General features: G+C 38.5%; 2 protein-coding genes across 2 annotated transcripts; one reads left to right on the forward strand and one right to left on the reverse strand.

Moving 5' to 3' along the window:
• Positions 1–8,868: 8,868 nt before the first annotated feature.
• Positions 8,869–11,451, reverse strand: LOC112776531 (polyadenylation and cleavage factor homolog 4). The gene is made up of 4 exons (XM_025820730.3): positions 10,920–11,451; positions 9,982–10,083; positions 9,639–9,896; positions 8,869–9,155 (listed from the first exon to the last, which is right to left on the reverse strand). The coding sequence occupies exons 1-4, from the start codon at positions 11,295–11,297 to the stop codon at positions 8,925–8,927; spliced, it is 969 nt and encodes a 322-aa protein (XP_025676515.1). The 5' UTR covers positions 11,298–11,451; the 3' UTR covers positions 8,869–8,924.
• Positions 11,452–14,202: 2,751 nt separating this feature from the next.
• Positions 14,203–15,709, forward strand: LOC140182046 (uncharacterized). The gene is made up of 3 exons (XM_072228049.1): positions 14,203–14,764; positions 15,057–15,496; positions 15,638–15,709. The coding sequence occupies exons 1-2, from the start codon at positions 14,230–14,232 to the stop codon at positions 15,305–15,307; spliced, it is 786 nt and encodes a 261-aa protein (XP_072084150.1). The 5' UTR covers positions 14,203–14,229; the 3' UTR covers positions 15,308–15,496; positions 15,638–15,709.
• Positions 15,710–19,498: the final 3,789 nt, after the last annotated feature.

Genomic DNA, 19,498 nt, shown 5'->3' on the forward strand with positions numbered 1-19,498 from the left:
AATAAAAAAAAAAACTTTGCCCTTAACCCTTATTAATATTCAATTCATAAACTCTGCACCTTTTATTTCAACTTGAATTTGTTTGACGTGATAGCATTTATACTTTTATTATTTCTTTTGAAATGTTCGTCTTATATCTTTTCCTTTGAGATTGGAAATGATTCTCTCTTAGCTGTATCCATTGTTGATGGATATCCTACTTGATTGTGTTCCTAATCATTCTCTTAAACCTTCGTGAACGTTGACATCGACTTTAGTGGTTATCTCTTGTGAGCTATGTACTCTTTTTATTTCGCTTGAACTTGTTCCGATATAATACTCCATCCTTCTTTTATTGCTTCTATCAAAGTTCCTTGATTCAGGTTTTCTTATTAGGATGCGATTGACACTCTTTCTGGCACACTTCATTGTTTTTGTACAGCTTAATTGTGATCTTATACATCCTTCCAAGATCTTGCGAACACCATCTATGATGTTTGCTTTTCTCTTCATAAGTTTTGTATCATTTTGAGTAAACTTGAGCTTGTTTCAGTGTCACGTGCGATTTCTAGATATAGCAAGCGATACGTTAGTTTCTAGGACACAGCTCATGGACTCAGAAGGTAAAACTTGTAGGGGTGCGATGTCATAAGAAGATTATGAAGTAGGAGTGTTATGAGGAGGAAATTAAGGAGATTTTAGTACAAGTTGAAAGGTTAGTCCTGATGTTTAAAATTCGGATGTACTTTGGGAATGATGAAAAAAGTAAAAAGTGCTATGTATATCTGAGTCGTCAAGGGAACGAGAGTAGATGAATGTCAACCGCATCGTTTTAACACAAACCTATTTGTAACGTTTTCATTCCATTATACTTCTTTCTCATGTTTGGTAAAGTGTTAAAACCACATAATATTTTGCATACTATATCAATTTTTGAGGGCGAAAATTTTTATAAGAGGGTAGAATGTAACGTCCTGAATTTTTTTTAAAACATTTTACATTTGATTTCTTTTATTACTATCTAACCCTCCAATTTTATTAAAATTTCTATACTACCCTTATATCTTTTACCAAAACCTAACTCTAATTTCCAAATTAAACCCACTAGCACTCACTCTATCATATACACCCCCATCCCACGGACAGAAGACAAAACAAAAAGAGAGAAAGAGAAAGGAGAGGGGTAGTGATGGAGGAATGAAGAAGAGAAGAGGGGAAAAGAAAGGCAGCGCCTGTGGGAGTCACTACCACCACCCTCACCATGCTTGAGAGGGGCCAGAGCAGTGGTAGAGAGAGAGAGAGAGAGAGCAGTGCTGCTGTCGTCGCTGTTGGGGCTGTCACGGTGGTTGTCGTCGCTGTTGGGGCTGTCACGGTGGTTGTCGTCGTCACTGAAGGAGCTCATCGCTGAGCTGCTGTGTTGCCTCCGGCTGTGCTCTATCCTCCATTCTTCTTCCACTGGAGCCTTTTGCCACTACCCTTGCCCTTTGAAAATGTTGTAGGAAGCATTTCGCACATCTGTCAATTCTATTTCACCACCATTTTAACCTAGTTAGTGGTTGCTTGTTCAGTTTTGTTTCTGCTACTGTTTTACCACAGTTGCTGATGTTGTTGTCGTTGCTCTGCTTTTAGCCATCGTCGCTTCTGTTTTGTTGTGCCCCTGTTCACTGTTCTACTTGCCTATTGGAGCTGCAGCTGCTCTAGTCCAAATTTTGTGCTCTTTCGTACCCTTTAGTTTGGTGTTCTGAGTTTGGTCTCTTGAGACCAAGTTGTGAGTAGGCTTTATATTTCTAACCGATAACCTTTTGGTATATGTTATTCTGAGTTTTTAATTATATTTATAAAACTGTTATTGAAGAACTTTGATTTTATTACAATAATTAATTTATTATAGTTGAATAATTATTTTTATGAACTTCATATATACCTTATAAATTTTACATGAGACTATATATATGTTTGGTAAGCTTTATATTATTTTAGAATATTTGATTTTACTCGAATATATACCTTTCAAGCATTGAAGTATTTGTTGGCACTCAATTACTTTGAAACGGTAAAATATGTTCTTATGATTGAAAAATATGATTGGAAACATTTCTAATGAAAAATTATTATCTGATTCGATTTGATTTGATACCTTATATTTGAAAGATCAGAGATTTATTGTATTTGAAACTATATGTTTTGAATTGGTTTAGGAAGCTCGTTTTAGAAAATCGTAGTTAACGATGGTTATGACGTTAACCTAGATGCATCTGGCTCAGACCTCAGCTAGCAGGGGCATTGCTAGCCTAACGTGTAGGTCACACGTTGGATCTGTTATTCCGTATGGACACACGAGAGGAAAGGGCTACCCGTAGAGGTGGAGACGCCCAAGTGTGGACTTTTGATTTGATTTCTATATGAGAACTCCCTTATTGATTCACTTATTATTATCAATTACTATTTTCTAATTAAAATTACTTTGATAATAATGTTTATATGGTCTCATGTTGATTATAGATGTATTGTCTAGTCACTGAGTTACAAAATTCGCCCCTTTTTTTTTAAAATATTTTTCAGGAAGAAATACTTGACTATGTGAGACTTTCTATTCAAGAGTAACGATCTGCCATGAGTACTTATTCTTTGTCGAGTTCCTAGATGTATATGCTCTACATGTCACAGGCAGAATCCATCCATATTTATTTATTTTACCTTTTGTTAAAATATGTAAATATTTATTTTAGAAACTATAAATTTATTTAAAATATTTGTAACTTTCTTATTCAACTTATATTTGAGTCGGTTAGACTTGTTAGGGTTTATCTTCCTGAGTGCCGGTCATGGCTCATTTTGGGTCGTAACAAAACCGCTAGAAGCAGCAGTAGTTTATGTTAATATGTTATCCAGGGTAATCTGCTGCACTTATACACATGTTTATAAAAGGTATATGGGCATCAAGTGTCTTCTCTTTTCTGTTGTTTTGGTTATATAGAATTTGTTTTGGTTTTTTACCCGTATCTTTCATTCGGGTAGGCCAAGAACTAATTTATCGCTATGACTAATCTATCGCCATGCACAAGACGAAGTTTAAATTCTTTTATGTTGCAAGGTGTCATAAATCATTGAAATTTTAAGTTGCTATTTTATCTGCAAGTGGTTTTTTACTTTATTTTTTTTGGGTGACTACCTGTGGTCTTAATTTTCTTAAGCTTTTTACATTTCTAGTTTGGTCTTTTAACACAATGAAATTTGAGTTTAAAATCTGAGAAAAAGCACACAAAATTACTTACTCTAACCAAGTGAATTAACCTCGGTATTTTAGTTAAGTTTATAAAATTTGAGTGTCAAATCTAAAAAAAAAGACAAAAGTTACTTACTCTCTAAACAAGTGAATTAACCTCGGTTAGCCCATTTTAATTTTTAAATTCAGCTTAAGTATATTATCTATACCAAACTATTTCAATATATCATTGTTCATTTTCCAGACCGATAAAATGATAAATCTTTAGAAGAAACAATTTCATATTATTATGTATGAGAATTAAGATTGATAATATGAAAGTGAAACCTTATGAAATGACGCATAAAAAATTAAAATGGATTTTTAATTGGATTTGATTTGTTCACATATAAATTTTTTTTATGCGGGGTTGAATTGTTGGTTTTGTTGCTTATACATTAACAAATAACAATTATTTAGGTATATACGAATATGAATATGCTTATCCCTTATCATGTTATAAATTAATTATTGCACATGTTTCGCTTGGAGTCATATCTTTCCAATCAAACTCCTCCTAAATTTTCATAGTGTTCTTTCAGATTTGACTCGTGCACCAATTTAACCTCTTATATTCTAATTGCACTATTCATATCCTCGAGATTGCGCTCCGGGCTATATAATAGTTCTTCACTGGAATTCCGGTGTGACTCAGTGACGGACTTGCTTATGTGGCACAGCCACTGCCACCTAGGACCTACGAAACGATGTCGTTTCATGGGTGAAACGTTTTAAAGCCTAAACGTCACCGCTTTGATCCCAGGGAATGTAATGATTGCTTGGGTAAAGAGTTTGTCATTCGTTACGTCTTTTTCATACTTTCTCATCTCACTCAACGCTTGTTTTCCTCCTCCATAACCAGAGACAGTGGCGATAGCCTAGGGCACTGCTGCTTGCTCGCTGCTTTCTTACTGTTGTTGCACTAAACTTGGTAGAAGGTCCGTGCGAAGCCATTGAAGCAAAGAGTGAGAAACCGTTTAATCTAGCTTCAAGGTCAGTTAATTTTTTAAAAAAAATTTTGGATCATTTTTCATTCTTCGGACGGGCAATTGTTTAAGTTACTCTTATATGATGCATTCAAATTTTGTTGGAATCCATATGGTGTTAGGGTTTTTCTTGTTGATATGTTCGCTGCTGGATGCTCTGTTTCTTTTCAATAGAACAGGGGCAATCTCTAATGGTGCATAATTTGGTTGTTATTTATTGTTTTTGTGTTGCATGTGTGTTAAATTTATTTTTTCTTCTGTTATGTTGCAGATGGACGCCGAAGTGTTATATATAATGTTTCATCATGGAAAAAATTTTGAGAAGGGTAAGGATGGGAGATGGACATATTATCCTCACAATAAGCACTGTTTGGGTGAGCTTGATGTAGACATGTTGGATACATTCTACCTAATAAATTACTTCAAAGAGTTAGGCTATGAGAAAATGAAGGAAGTTTGGTGGTAGGTGCTAGGAATGAGCCTGGAAGTGGGTTTGAGACATTTAAACTCTGATAACGAGTTGAGGGAGATGTGTTCTCAGAGTGGAAAGAACAATGGTGTAGTTGATGTCTACATTAAACATAGTATTTCAGAACCCTAGATACTACAAGGGCAGGATGTTATTGTGCACATTGATGACCAGGTGAGGGATCTTGGAGAGCAAGCAAAGTCGAATGCTAGGAATGTGATAAACCCCCTTCCAAAAACTACTACCGAGAGGAACCTCTAATGAGTTTGAGCATAGTAACATATAAGCCCCAAGATAAAGATGCAGTACCAAAGAAGATCAATATGAATTCGAAAATGGAGTCCAAGCCTAAGCCTAAGTCTAAGCCTAAGCCCAAGACAGTTCCCAAACCCAAACCCATACTCACACAAAACAAAGTCTCCAGTTCTAGGAGATATTGTCATAGGTCTTCCACCCCCAAGGCTACAAGGAAAGGTTTTTCCAAAGCAAAGGGAGATGGAGGTGACCATGTTATTCTATCCTCTGACTCAGATTCTCATGACAGCTATGAGAGTGTTGAGGACGAGGCATATAAGCCACAAGATCCGGAAGATAGTTCAGGTAAATCGGGCATTGAAGACAACATTCCTTTGTCCGAGAAGAAAGTTAGAAAACCCAGTGTAAGAAAGAAGGTCTAGCCAGAGAGTAGAAAGGAAAAAGGGAAGGCCAAGGTTTGTGTTGATGATGATGCATTTGTGCAGGACGTTTCTGATAAAGATGTGGACATAGGATTTGTTGGGGGGGCAGGGCTAATAATTATGACGCTTTTAATCCGGGTTCAGAATTGGATGGTGCCCATTCATGGCACTCTTTGGAGATGAAAACCCCACCAAATTCAAAGGATGAGCTGGGTGGAAAAGAAAGTTCGGATGATGTATTTCCGATGTTTAGGCACGGTGCTAGGTTTGGGGAATTGCATTTGGAAGTAGGCATGAAATTCAACACTAAGTGGGAGTTCAAATAGGCAGTGGGGGAGTTTACTATAAAAGAAGGGAGATGGATGAAGTTCAGGAAGAACGACAGCAAAAGGGTAAGGGCAGTATGTAAGGTGAAGGATTGCAAATGGTTCGTATACGCCTCGAGGGACCACGGAGACAGTTGCTGACAAGTGAAGACATTCTTGAATGATCACACCTGTCCAATAGAGGATAGGAACAGGGCAGCAAATAGAAACTGGGTAGTAGGTAAGTTGGTGAAAAAGCTAAGGAAATATCCCGATTTCAGGAACTGTGAGGCTACAACTTTTTTCAAGACGAAATACGATTTGTCGCTCAATAGGAATTCAATATCACAGGCATTGTTTGATGCTAGGAATGTAGTTTATGGGGATACAAAGGAGCAATATGCCATGTTGAGGGACTATGGTGAAACTCTGTTGAAGACCAACCTGGGATCGACAGTTCAGATTTGCACAAAACCACAACCTAGTGATGACGTCATCTTTGAGAGGATGTACATTTGTTTGAGTGGATGCAAATCTGGTTTCAGGGCTGGTTTTTGTCCATTAATTGGACTTAATGGGGCCTTTTTGAAAACTGTATTCGGGGGAAAAATCCTATCTGCTGTTGGACAAGATGCTAATCACTATATATATGTTATTGCGTGGACAATTGTAGAAGTGGAGAACTTTGAGAATTGGAAGTGGTTTCTAGAGTTGCTACATGAAGACCATGGAGACTATAAGACTCATGGGTGGAACTTCATCTCTGATATGTAAAAGGTACTCATCTAGCATCACCTTTATGATCTCATATTAAACTGAATGGAGTAAACTGTGTTCAATTGGTTTACACCTTAGTAGTACATAAAGTGTAGACAAATTCTGTGATTGATGATTGTAAACTGTGTTCTTGTTTGATTAATTACTATATTTGTTATACTTGCTTACTTGTTTAACTTAGATAGAGTCTGAATGGTTCAATTTAGGGACTGTTATGGTGAACGAGAACGGTAGTTAAGGACTATATTATGGTGAACGACTGAACAAGTTAGGGATTATTATGGTGAATGATGATTAAAGTTAGGGGCTATTATGGTGAACGAGTGATAGAGTAAGGATTTACCATGAAAAGTTGTTATTGCTGTTGTATGTGTTTCTGTAACATGATATTTGCTGCCTTTAGGGATTACTGTCTGCCATGACAGCGGTGATACCTGATGTGGGTCAATGTTTCTGTGTGTGGCATTTGTGGCAAAATTTTAACAAGCAGTAGAAGGACTTGGAGCTAAGGGGACTATTATGGGAGTGCGCACGAGAAACTACCTTTAAAGAGTTTAAGGTATGTAAGGACAGTGGTCTCTTTTTACTTTAAGTTAGTCAATATTTGTTGTATGCACAATGTTCATCTCTCTCAATTCTTGTGATTCAGGAATACATGGATAGGATCAAGAGGATGAACGAGGATGCATGGGCGTATCTTGACAAGTGGTCTAGAGAGGCATGGACAAGGTCACAGTTCAGACACAACCCCAAACTAGACTCAATTTGCAACAACGCTTGTGAGGTATTCAATTCAAAAATCAAGGAAGTAAGGGGAAAGCTAATAGTTACCCTTCTAGAAGAGGTGAGGATGTTCGTCATGAGGACTATGGCTAAGAACAAGGTCAAGTTGGACAGTCACTTGGGGTTGTTACCACCGGTAATCAAAAGTAGGCTAGAAAAGGTTAGGAAGGAGTCCAGGAATTGGCATGCTATATGGGCTGGAGATACTGGCTGCGAGAAGTTTGAGGTTCATGGGCGTCCTACCAACCATGCGGTTGACTTGGAAAAAGATTATGTACCTGCCAGTTTTGGATGTTGACAGGTTCTATTTCCCAACCAATTTTTTTTTCTTCAACAATTAATGTTGTCTTATAAATGATTGTTTGTAATTTGAGCTGCCTATAAATGATTATTTGTAGGGATTCCATGCATTCATGCTTGTGTTGCACTGGCTCGAGTAAACAAGCACCCTAAAGACTTCTGCCACAAATTGATAACCATGGAGTCTTATAAAGAAACATACAAGTATCACATTAATCCTCTACCTGGCCAAGCCTTCTGGGAACAAAGTCAGTATAACAGGCCAGTGGCACCACCAATCAAGAGGAAGTCAGGCAACCTTCAAACAAAGAGGAGGAAGGACTCTGACGAAGGCACAAGTTTTAGCAAGAAAGCTAAGCCAGGTGCAACCATGAAAAAACAAGTTCGACAATTCACCTGCATGTATTGTTTGCAAAAGGGTCATACCAAGAGAGGGTGTGAAAAGAAGAAGGCATTTGATGTTGCTGCTGCTGCAAAGGCTGTGGAGGCTGCTAAAGATCCTAAGAATGCTACTCCCCATGCCATTGCAACTGCTACTTCATCCACACCTACTGCCAATGCTACTGCCCAGGCCACTGCAACTGCAATTACTACAGGTACAGCTACTGCTACTGCTATAAACAATATTCCGATTGCAGCAAATGATGCTCCAATTGGTCAAGTTTCAGAGATTGAACTATCACAGCCAAGTTGTTCTGAACCAGAAGATTCTTAAAAGGTTTAACATTAATTCTTTAATATACTTTTTTATTAATTATTCACTATTAACTCTGAAAAAGGTTTAGTGGCTAATGAGTTTGGGTTTTCATTTGTTGTTCGTGTATTGTGTAGTTCACTAAACTAAATGCTGAACTAGCCACAAGACCTACAAAATTACCTACTAGAAGATCACCATCGCCAACCCCCACTACAGCACTGGATCCAATGAAGGATGCAAGTTCAACCACAATCTCACGATTCACAAATTTTCTAAAGTTTGTATCGACTCCTGGATTTAAGCACCCACGAAAGAAGTGAAACTTAATACCAGGACATTACTTATGCGAATTGTTCATCTTTTGTCAAAAAAAATTGTGACTGTGCTCACTCTAAAGTATAGTTCATTTTGTTAATTTTAGTCAAGTATGCCATATTACTTGCTATGGCCAAATACTTATGGCTTCAATGTGTAAAAACTATTAATGCTTTGTCATATTTTGATTTAGATTAAGTAATACTATGGATGGTTTGAATCAGCCTTTCTATTAATTATTAACATGTGCTGTTTGTTCATCTAACAGGATATTATATTATAGAAAACTAACATCAATAACAGAACCTTGTGATGTTACCCCAAAAAACTTTCATTCATTAAATTAGGTACTCTGTTACATTGCCATGTTCTCAACGCTTTAAGAGCACCATTCCTACAAAAACTACAACTACCAACAACCCAAACCCAAGAACTTGAGTCATGAATTTCAGATTTCTAATGTCTGCTTCCATCTTGTCCACCCGCCATGCAAAGTTCATTTTCCTTTCACCATCATCATCTCCTGGAACAGCTTTTTCAAGCAGCTCCTCTTGCACACAATCATCCCCGACGAATAAGCCACACCATTTTTTCCCACTTGTCTGCAAACAACCCTCCTCAAATTAATATCACAACAAAAAAAAGCATTAGATTACAAATCAGTTACCTTCGCTCACATTATAGTTGGGGCAACTAAAGAAGGGCTTGTTAGGATGTGTCTCAGTCGCTAACCACCTAAGCACAGGGCGACAACCACAGCCACACCAGTCCGGAACCCGCCCATGTGTGTGTGTGTGTGTGTGTGCGTGTGTGTGTGTGTGTGTGTGTGTGTGAGAGAGAGAGAGAGAGAGCGAGAGAGAGAGGGAGAGAGAGGAGAGGAGAGGAGAACGGGTAGAGAAAGATCCTAACATCTGAGATGAAACAAGATATTTGTCACAAAAATTTACTCTGGTTGGGGTAACGTGTGTACAAAAAACAGCTCTATAAAAATTACAACCTTGGGGAATAAGCTGATAAAAACAAGTGTCAGACTAGCCCCTGGACATTTTTTGTATGAAAGACAGAGATGCCAATGAAGAGCTTACACTATCCACAGTTGAGCGCTCCAACTGCTGCAGGTACTTTGGATTTACATGTATGCCATGACTTGGACTAGGAGATTCAGATGCTCTGAGGGGATTCATGTTGGACGATTGACTATTATTAACTACTTGAGAAAGTTGCAACTCAGCTTCAATCTTGCGTAAGGCAGACGGTGGAAAGACTTCTGACCAGGTGCCAAAGAGATGGCGCATAGCAGGGTGCAAATAAGGCTGAACCTGCCTGTATGCCTCACAGAAAACCTGGAGACAGAACAGAACGAGAAGTTTCAGTGAACAGAACAAAATGATACAAAGTAAAACAATAATGTGAATCTAATTGACCTACTTCGGGCAGGCGTAATGCAAAGTATCCAACATATTCCTCTCCAAAGTTCTTCACTATACTGTCCAAGAGATAGAGTGAAGGAAGCTTTTGCTCTGCAGGCACCTGCACAAAGGAGATTCAACAAGTGGCATAATAAGGCGTATAATTCAACAGAGGTTCTAAAAATCAACCCCAAACTAACTCTCTACCACTTAGTCACAAATTACATAGCTGTAGTCCATCATTAACAATATAGAATTTAGGTATATCATTTCTTCTGATCTGTTGTATTTGTGAAAAGGAATCTGAGAAAGTGTTCCTAAGCCTATATATAATCAAATACCCGATAATGGACCTTTCTTTGGCAAGTTATAGCAAGACTTCAATTCAGCAAAAGTAAAGTAACAACTTCCTTTAGATACGAAGCCAGATTCAATTTGCACGCCCCCTTAGAGTTTCCTGAAAGGAATTAAAGTACTCAAACGTGTTTGCATACTTTCACCTAATCTTCCCTTTTCTAATCAGTTAGATTGCACTAATTCCTGTTCTTTGAATGACCATTAGCAACTAATTGTTTTAGTTGAATGATGATAATACACATAATATAGTACAAGTTGAGGATAACCCATTTGTTCACTCTATGTCTGGGCGACATTGCTTTTCAGATAAGATTAGACCTAAAAGCAGAAATAGCAGAGTTTGAACCCAAGTTGAAGTCCGCTCTCTCACACACACACACCCCTTTCATTGTTAGAAACAAAAAGTCAAAAACAACAAAATAAAATAAAATCCGAAAGACTTTGAACCCAACTTCTGTCATTCAAGTTACGAAAACTGAAACTTTCACCCAAATATAACAGTGGCAGTATCTTCGATCCTAGCTCCAAAATGGGATTTTTACGAAATTCCGAGAACAAAAAGAAAAAGAGAGGAACTTTTCCGCGGAAACCGAGACAGACCTTGAGAATCCGAGCGCAGATAGCGTCGGCGATGCCCCTGGCATGCTCCCTCTGGTGCACAGCGATGAAGGTGAGATCGTTGATAATGAGCTTCTGATTGGACGTGAGCTCTGACAGCAGCATCTCGTACAGCTGAACGATTTCTTCCGTAGACGGAGGGGGCACGTGAGCGGCGGTGGCCCTGAGCTCGTCGTCGCGCAGCTTGAGCATAGCATTGAACCTGCAACCGAGAGTGGAAGGGGGAGGCATCTGTGCGATCTCATTGCTCATGGGTTTCGCGTTGGCCGAATTAGTAGTAGACGAAGAAGAAGACAGATGTTGCTGAAACGCGAAGGGTCTAGGGTTTTCAGCGGACACTATCAGATTTTCAGAGTACATAAGAATATGCAGAAGAGATGAAGTGAACTAGGGTTAAGGTTAGGGTTTTTGATCAGTGGGTGGAACTGAAGTGCGTCACCGTTATTTATCAGCCGCAAAGTGGCCTTGTCCCAACTCGCTCCGTTCTGTCTAGGCCCTTTCTGCCAATTAAGATGGGTTAAAATGCTAGTTGGTTCCGCTTTAATATGCCGAATTGACGGATTGACGGACTAGTTTGTTTGACTTTTATTTTTTATTTGAAAAATAAAAGAGAAAAGGACAAATTAGTCCCTGACCTTTTAACCCGAGGACATTTTCGTCCCTGAGCATTGAAAAATACATTTAAATCCCTGACGTTCCTGAAAACCAGACCGATCAGTCCCTTCGTCCGTGAGCCACCGTCAGACCGGACGGAAAATGCTGACTTGGCTCACCCTGTGCTTACCTGGCTCAACGGCGTTCCAGCGTGGCACGTTAGTGGGTTGGAGGACTTGAAAACAGGACACATAAGTCCCTCGAACTCAAAACGACGTCGTTTTGAGTGCTGCCCCTTATATACAGTCTCGTCCCTTTCCTTGTGTATAATCTCTATTACACCCACAACCCTTTGACAGAATTACATAAAACCCTAAAGAAGACCAAAGATCAAAGACAGGAGTTGCTCTGTTTCTCCCTCCAAAAAAAACCACCATCTAGCCTGAGAAGGTTCCGACGTGCATTAGGTTTGAATCCAGTCTGATTTGCCGTCTTCGTCACTGAAGGTAAGAATCAGTTCCATTGCTTATTGAGTCGATTGTGTAGTTCAATAGTAATGAAAGTATGAACTGTTGTACGTGCATGGTGATAGCAATGTAAAAATTGTATGTGCGTTGTAACAGGGAATTTGATTCAATGTTAGGGCAAAAGAAAGTTCTTGGTTGTTTTCTGTTTCTATTTTTTGTAGGAGATTGATGTATGAGTGTAGAGGTAGTTGATCGTTGATTTCTGTTCTTATTTTTTTCTCCAGATGGTAGATGTGTTTGTGGTGCCAGTTTTCCACCATGGAGGTAGTTTTGTTAGAAACAGTAATGGTTCCCTTGTTTATCAGAATGGAAAGGTAGAGAAATTCCCCGAAATGGACCTGAATTTTGTGAATTTTGGGGATTTGATCACACTTTTTAAAGGCTTGGGGTACCAGTCGTACAGGGCAGTTTATTGGTATGATCCATTGAGTGAAGATGTTGAGTCGGGGCTGCACAGTTTGACAGGGGATGCAGGGATCAATGCCATGCGAGAGAACAAAATGAAAAATACAAAGACGAATGAGTTCTACCTGTACTTTGACCACCCTATTGATGAGCCTGAGATTGTGGAGGATGGTGGAAAAAAAGGCAAGAGTCCTGTGTTAGAAGAGATTCAGATTTCATCTTCAGATGATGGATATGAGAGTACGGAGGATGAGCCGTATAAACCACCACCATCCGGATATGAAAGTGACAGTGATGATGGTGATAATAGTGCTGAGGACAGAGCACGCAAGAGGAAGAGAGTAAGTAAGGGAAAGGTAAAAATGAAGTCTCCAAGAAAGCCATCTGCAAAGAAGCCATGTGCCAAGAAGCCAGCTGCAAAGAAGACAGGTGTGAATAGGAATAGGAGAAGTTGGTTAAAGAAGGGTCAAAGCAGTGGAATAGGGACATCTGAGGTGAATAGAAGGCAGCAGCCCAGTAGTGAGCCCAATATACAGCAGCAGGCCAATTCTGGGCCCAATGATCAACAGCCCAACAGAGGTCCAACTGTGAGGTTCTATGTCAGTGCAGTCCCAGAGGATGATGATGATGACCCCATATATGATTACCATTCTGAGGATTTACACACTCCTAACTCCACTGATGATGAGTCCAGCAAGCACACATTTCCTGAATTTGATGATGACTATGCTTTTGGAGAGGGCAGGTTTGAGTTAGGGACAAGGTTTGCAACCATAGAGAGATTTAAAGAAGTTGTGAAAGACTCTTTCATATCTGAGGGTAGAGAGCTTAGGTGGATTAAAAATGATAGGGAGAGAGTTAGGGTGGGATGCATGGATGATGACTGCCCGTGGTTAGTTCATTTATCATACAATAAATCACTGCAATGCTACCAGGTGAAGACTTACAAAAACGATCACACTTGTGCAAGGGACCTAGGAAGTAACGCTGTTGATCAACATTGGATTAGTAAGAAGGTGGAGAAGAGAATGAGTTCACAGCCTCACATGAGAACAAATGAAGCAATTGACTTTCTGAGAGAGGATTTCTCAGTCACTGCACATCCAAAAATGGTCTATAGAGCAGTTAAGGAAGCAAGGGAGAAGATAATGGGCAATGAGAGGGAGCAGTACAATAATGTCAGGGATTACTATTTTGAAATTCTAAGAAGCAACCCTGGCTCCAGGGCAGAGGTGTGTGTAACTCCAATTCCTCAAGCCCCTCCACTGTTTGATAAGCTGTATATAGGGTTAGAGGCATGCAAGCAGGGGTTCAAGAGTGGATGTAGGCCTCTAATCCACCTTGATGGTTGCTTCCTGAAAACATACTACGGTGGACAACTCCTAACTGCAGTGGCACAGGATGCCAATAATCAATTTTATGTTGTTGCTTACGGAGTTGCAAGGTCTGAAACCAAAGAGTCTTGGAAATGGTTTCTTACCCTACTTCAGGAGGAGCTGGGGGATGTGCAGACTCATGGTTGGAATTTCATGTCCGACCAACAGAAGGTAACACTAACAACTATTTATAATATTGATAATGGTTTAATTATTTCCATATGAATTCTATTGCAGTTAGACATTTAGTCACTGATATGCCTAGTTTAATAATGCAGTTGTTCAGAATTTACTAGTTATGTTTAATTGTGAAACCTTTGTGTTCTGTGTTAGGGATTACTGCCTGCTTTGAAAGAAGTGATGCCAAATGCACATCACCGAAACTGTGTGATGCACATTTGGAAAAACTTCATAAACCGATTTAAGGATTTGTACATTCGGGAGGTGGTTTGGGATTGTGCTAGGTGCACCACCATACCCGAGTTCAAAGAACAAATGGAGAAGCTCAAAGGTATTAATCAGGGGGCATGGGAATATCTTTCCAAGTTTGAGCCAGCAACTTGGGTGAAGGCGTATTTCTCCCACGGGCCAAAAGTGGACAACCTCACAAATAACATGTGTGAGGTATTCAACTCGAAGATAGTCAACTACAGAAGCAAGCCTATCCTCACAATGTGTGAGGAAATTAGGTGCTATCTAATGCGGAGAATGGTAAAGCATAAAGAGCTACTTAGTGATTATACAGGAAAGCTTGCACCAGTTCAGCAGAAGAGGATGGAGCGTCTAATAAGCCCTAGCAATAAATGGCGTGCCGACTGGACAGGTGATGATGCACGCAAGCGTTTCGAAGTAACTCGTAAAGCTACAAAGGTGGATGTTGATCTCATGAGGCAGACCTGCTCTTGCAGCAAATGGCAGCTGACTGGTTAGTTCTAATAAATGGCATTCAATTTTTTAATTTTTTGGCTGAATATGTTAACTTGCTGGCTCAGTTTACTTTAATATATGGTTTTCAATATGTTAAGTTGTTGGCTGAATGATGGAGTTATATATGGTTTTCATGATGTTAAGTTTTTGGCTGAATGATGGAGTTATATATGGTTTTCATGCTGTCAATATGTTGGCTGAATGATGAATTTAGTGTTATATATGGTTTTCATGCTTGCTGAATGAATGGTTAAGTGAAGTCTGGTTCATGCTGTTATCTTGTGTGTTAGGCATGCCATGTATCCATGCCATAGCAGCCATAAGGAAGAGGCATGATCATCCAGAGGATTATGTGCATCCATGGTTATGCATGGAGTCAATACACAAGACATATGCTCATTGTATTCAGCCAGTGCCAAGTGAGGAGTTCTGGACAAGGACTGAGTATTCTAGGCCGGATCCTCCTACCATAAAGAGACCAATTGGCAGGCCAAAAGTACATAATAGACAGAAGGATCCAGCTGAGCCAATGATGCAATAGGGAGATAAGTTGAAGAGGTCATTCAAAGTCACTTGTAGTAAGTGTGGTTCAACGGGACATAACTACAAGACATGCAAGGGCGCTCCATCTGATCCCAATTGGAAACCTAAGACAAAGAAGCCCAAGAAAGGTTCCACATCTCAGACAATGGCAGTCATCCCACTGTCACAATCAGCTCCAAATGATAGTGTAAGTAATTTGCTTTAGGAGTTATATGGTTTGATTTCTTAACTATGATAGGAGTTTATGTGCTTACTTGAATATTTATTTACTAGTTCTGTTTTATATGTTTAGGAGTAATCTGGTTGATTTATTGTCTATTTTGGTCAGGATGCTCCACCTAGTCAGGATGCTCCATCTGTTCAGGATCATAACATAACTACTCAGCAATCCACACCTGATGTAAGTTACAATCTGTTCAATGTGCATGATTGATTATTGGGTGACTACCATGTATAATTTGTATGACTAATTACAATGCTTGTCAACCCAGCTCTCAACACAGGTTTCAAGTGGTGTCATCCCAGGTCCTTCCAACCCTGTGGCAGCAACACCAGCAGCACCCCAAGTCAGGCCCGCACCAGTGACCAGAAGAACACCGTTTCGGCCTCCACTCCAGGTTCCATCTACAGCGGCCCAAAAAACTCAAGCAGCTCCAGCAAAGATGAGGCCCAAGCAGAAGATATTCAGGCCACCAGCTCCACTATGTCCCATTCCATAACCCCCTCAAAGTCAGCCAAACTCCACTGGCCCACAACCACCTCAAGTCGTACCAGGAACAAGTGCATCAGCTACCCAGGAGACATTAGCGGCAACAAGCCCGGCCAGAACCAGATTGTTTAAATTCATCCCTAATCCACCCACCATTGTGCCTAAGAAGTGAAGATCTGTGTAGCTTTTAGTTATGTTGATTTTGCAGTTTGGCTTATGCCTTGTATTTTGTGTTTGAGGCTTACTTTTGACATGTTAAGCTTCATCAAACTTTTCAGTTTAGGAGACTTTTTCATTTTGGGAAGATTTAGTAAACAGTGGCTATGAAAAACTTGAAATCTTGTTTAGCAATATACCATCCTCTATCTTAAATTATGTATGCAACTACTGCCTCTAATTCCTCAATGTTTCCAAGTTTATTTAGATATTCAAAACATAAGTTTAACATACTAATATTATAAATAGAGTTCCAATTAGATTACAGGATCCATGACTTGCCAAAATGGCATGTTTCAATACACAACATAAACCTACAAAATGCCATTCTCCATCATGATTGCTATAGTTCATCTCTCAAGCACTAGCTACATAAAAGGTAACAACAACAGCAAATATAATTACAGAAAACCACAAGGCTAATGGGTTTTTCTTCTTCTCCAAAGCACTAATTTTCTCCTCCAAAACAGCAATTCTTGCATCCAGTTCATCTTCGTTTTCCTCTTCCTCTTCTACAACTTCAACATGTTTCTCAACCAAATCTCTGCTGTCACAGATGCAACAATTGCTTCCTATTCTAGCAAGATGCTCATCGACCCAAACAAAAAATTTGCAATGAGGTTCCTTTCCCTGTCAAAATCACCAACATCATCTACTGCCCGCATCCATCTCAGATCAAACCAGCGCAAGAATTTTTAAACTAACCTTGTAGAATGGACAACCCAAGAAGATTCTGTTAGGGTTGCTTCTGGTCCTCGACTTATACATTATTGCATAAACTCCACAAAAACACCTAGGGGCGACGGCGTCGTCTGGATGGTCAGCATGAACACCACCTGCAACTGAGTTTGAAACAGAATTTTCTTCTCTTCCTCCACTAACGCTTCTTCTTGAGGTTGATGATGCCCCCTTCGTAGCCATTACTGAACTCTGAACAAGTCTTCTCCTCACCACCAGCCACCACCATGAAGGAACGACCCAGATGAATTTTAGTATTAGGGCAGCACTCAAAACGACGTCGTTTTGAGTTCGAGGGACTTATGTGTCCTGTTTTCAAGTCCTCCAACCCACTAACGTGCCACGCTGGAACGCCGTTGAGCCAGGTAAGCACAGGGGGAGCCAAGTCAGCATTTTCCGTCCGGTCTGACGGTGGCTCACGGACGAAGGGACTGATCGGTCTGGTTTTCAGGAACGTCAGGGATTTAAATGTATTTTCCAATGCTCAGGGACGAAAATGTCCTCGGGTTAAAAGGTCAGGGACTAATTTGTCCTTTTCTCAAAATAAAATTTATTAAAATTAATCAAAAAATAATAATTAAAAAATAAAATATAAATAAAAAATAGTTAAATTATAATATAATTTTTTTTATTATTTTTTTTTAATATTTAACTTCAATAAAATTGATCAAAATAATATTTGTCAATAGAACTATCTTTATTTTAAAAAATAAGTCACATAATTTGAGTAAATATATAAAATTGTGAAATAAAATAAATAAAATTAATAACTAAAAGAAGAATAAAAACAAAAAAAAAGTGTTTAAAAATTCTATAATTATTAATTTTATAATAATAATTACTCTTTTATTTAATAAAAAAATAATAATATAAAAATCTTTGGCCCGACGGACTGGCCCGCTTTGCCCCACCAAAATCTGCCAATTTGGCGGTGCGGGTTTGGCAAATTTTTTTTAATTTAGCGGGCTCCAAATCCTAGTTCGACCCGCCTTTTTTAGCGAATCGACCTGACGGGTTCAACCCGTTTTGCCACCCCACCGTTATTGGCTTCCACCAGTTTTTTAAGTTGCAATATAATAGTAAATATATAAATTATTTATATTATAGTGAGATAATTATATTAGTCTTTTATTTATATTTATTATATTTTTATTTATTTATTTCACAACACATTATCAGCATGAGACTCTCATCAAATTTTAGGAAGATTCAAATAATAAATTTTTATTATGTCAAAATTCTCTCATCTTGAATTTAATACTCTTGATATATCTGGAAATAACTATTTATCATGGATACTAGATGCTGAAATCCATCTTGATTCAATGGATCTTGGAGATACCATTAAGGATAAAAATAATGCATCACAGAAGGATAAAACCAAAGGCATGATCTTCCTTCGTCGTCATCTTGATGAAGGATTGGAAAATGAATATCTCACATTAAAAGATCTTGCAGTTTATTGAAAAGACCTTGAAGAAAGGTATAATCATCAAAAGATAGTGATACTTTCTTATGCTCGATATGAATGGATGCACTTGCGTCTACAGGATTTTAAATCCATAAATGAATATAATTCAGCAATGTTTCGAATCACCTTACGAATGAAATTATGTGGGAAAAAGATAACTGATAATGATATGTTAAAGAAAACTTTCTCAACCTCCTGCAGCAGCAGTATCGAGAAAAATGATTTAAAAAATATTCTGAGTTAATTTCTTCTCTTCTTGTTGTTGAATGCAACAATGAGTTGCTTTTAAAAAATCATGAAGCGCGTCCAGCCGCCGCTCCATTTTCCGAAGCAAATACGGCAAATCATAACCCCAAAAGAGGTAAATGGCAAGGTTTTGGCAACCAAAAAAATTATAGAAAAGAAAATTATGTTCACAAGAAAGAATCTCACCAGAGTGGGATAAAGAAAGAAACAATGGGCAAAATAAATTAATAGAGGATAAATATTTCCGTTGTGGTGAAAAGGGCCATTGGTCGCGTAACTGTTGTACCCCACGGCACCTAGTCGATCTTTATCAAGCATCTTTGAAAAATGACGACAAAAGAAAGGAGACGAATTTTGTTTCAAACGATGCTGAAAATTACACTACTCATTATGAAGTATATGATTTCTTTGAGGATGCTGAAGGAAATATTGGTCATTTGATTAACGATGGAATAGTTTTATATGTGGGTTTGTTAAGTACTCATGTAAATAAATAATATAAAAAACTTCTTGTTAAAGTTTTATTTTCTATGCATCTGAATTTCAAGTACGATGTATATAAATAATGTTTAATAAAATATTTATGAATTTCAAAATTATTGAATGTGCCAAGATAATAATAATAAAATTTTTAGTATATACTATACTTCTTAAAAAAATATTTTCAATCAAGAAAATAATTTTACCGTGTAAATATTTCTACTCATTTTATTATTATTTGTCATTGAAGAAAATGGCAAGGACATATAGTGAAGATGTTTGCCTTGCAGATAGTGCAAGTTCACACACCATTCTCAAAAGTAATATAT

The sequence above is a fragment of the Arachis hypogaea genome, chromosome 19 (assembly GCF_003086295.3).
Source record: "Arachis hypogaea cultivar Tifrunner chromosome 19, arahy.Tifrunner.gnm2.J5K5, whole genome shotgun sequence".
NCBI lineage: Eukaryota > Viridiplantae > Streptophyta > Magnoliopsida > Fabales > Fabaceae > Arachis > Arachis hypogaea.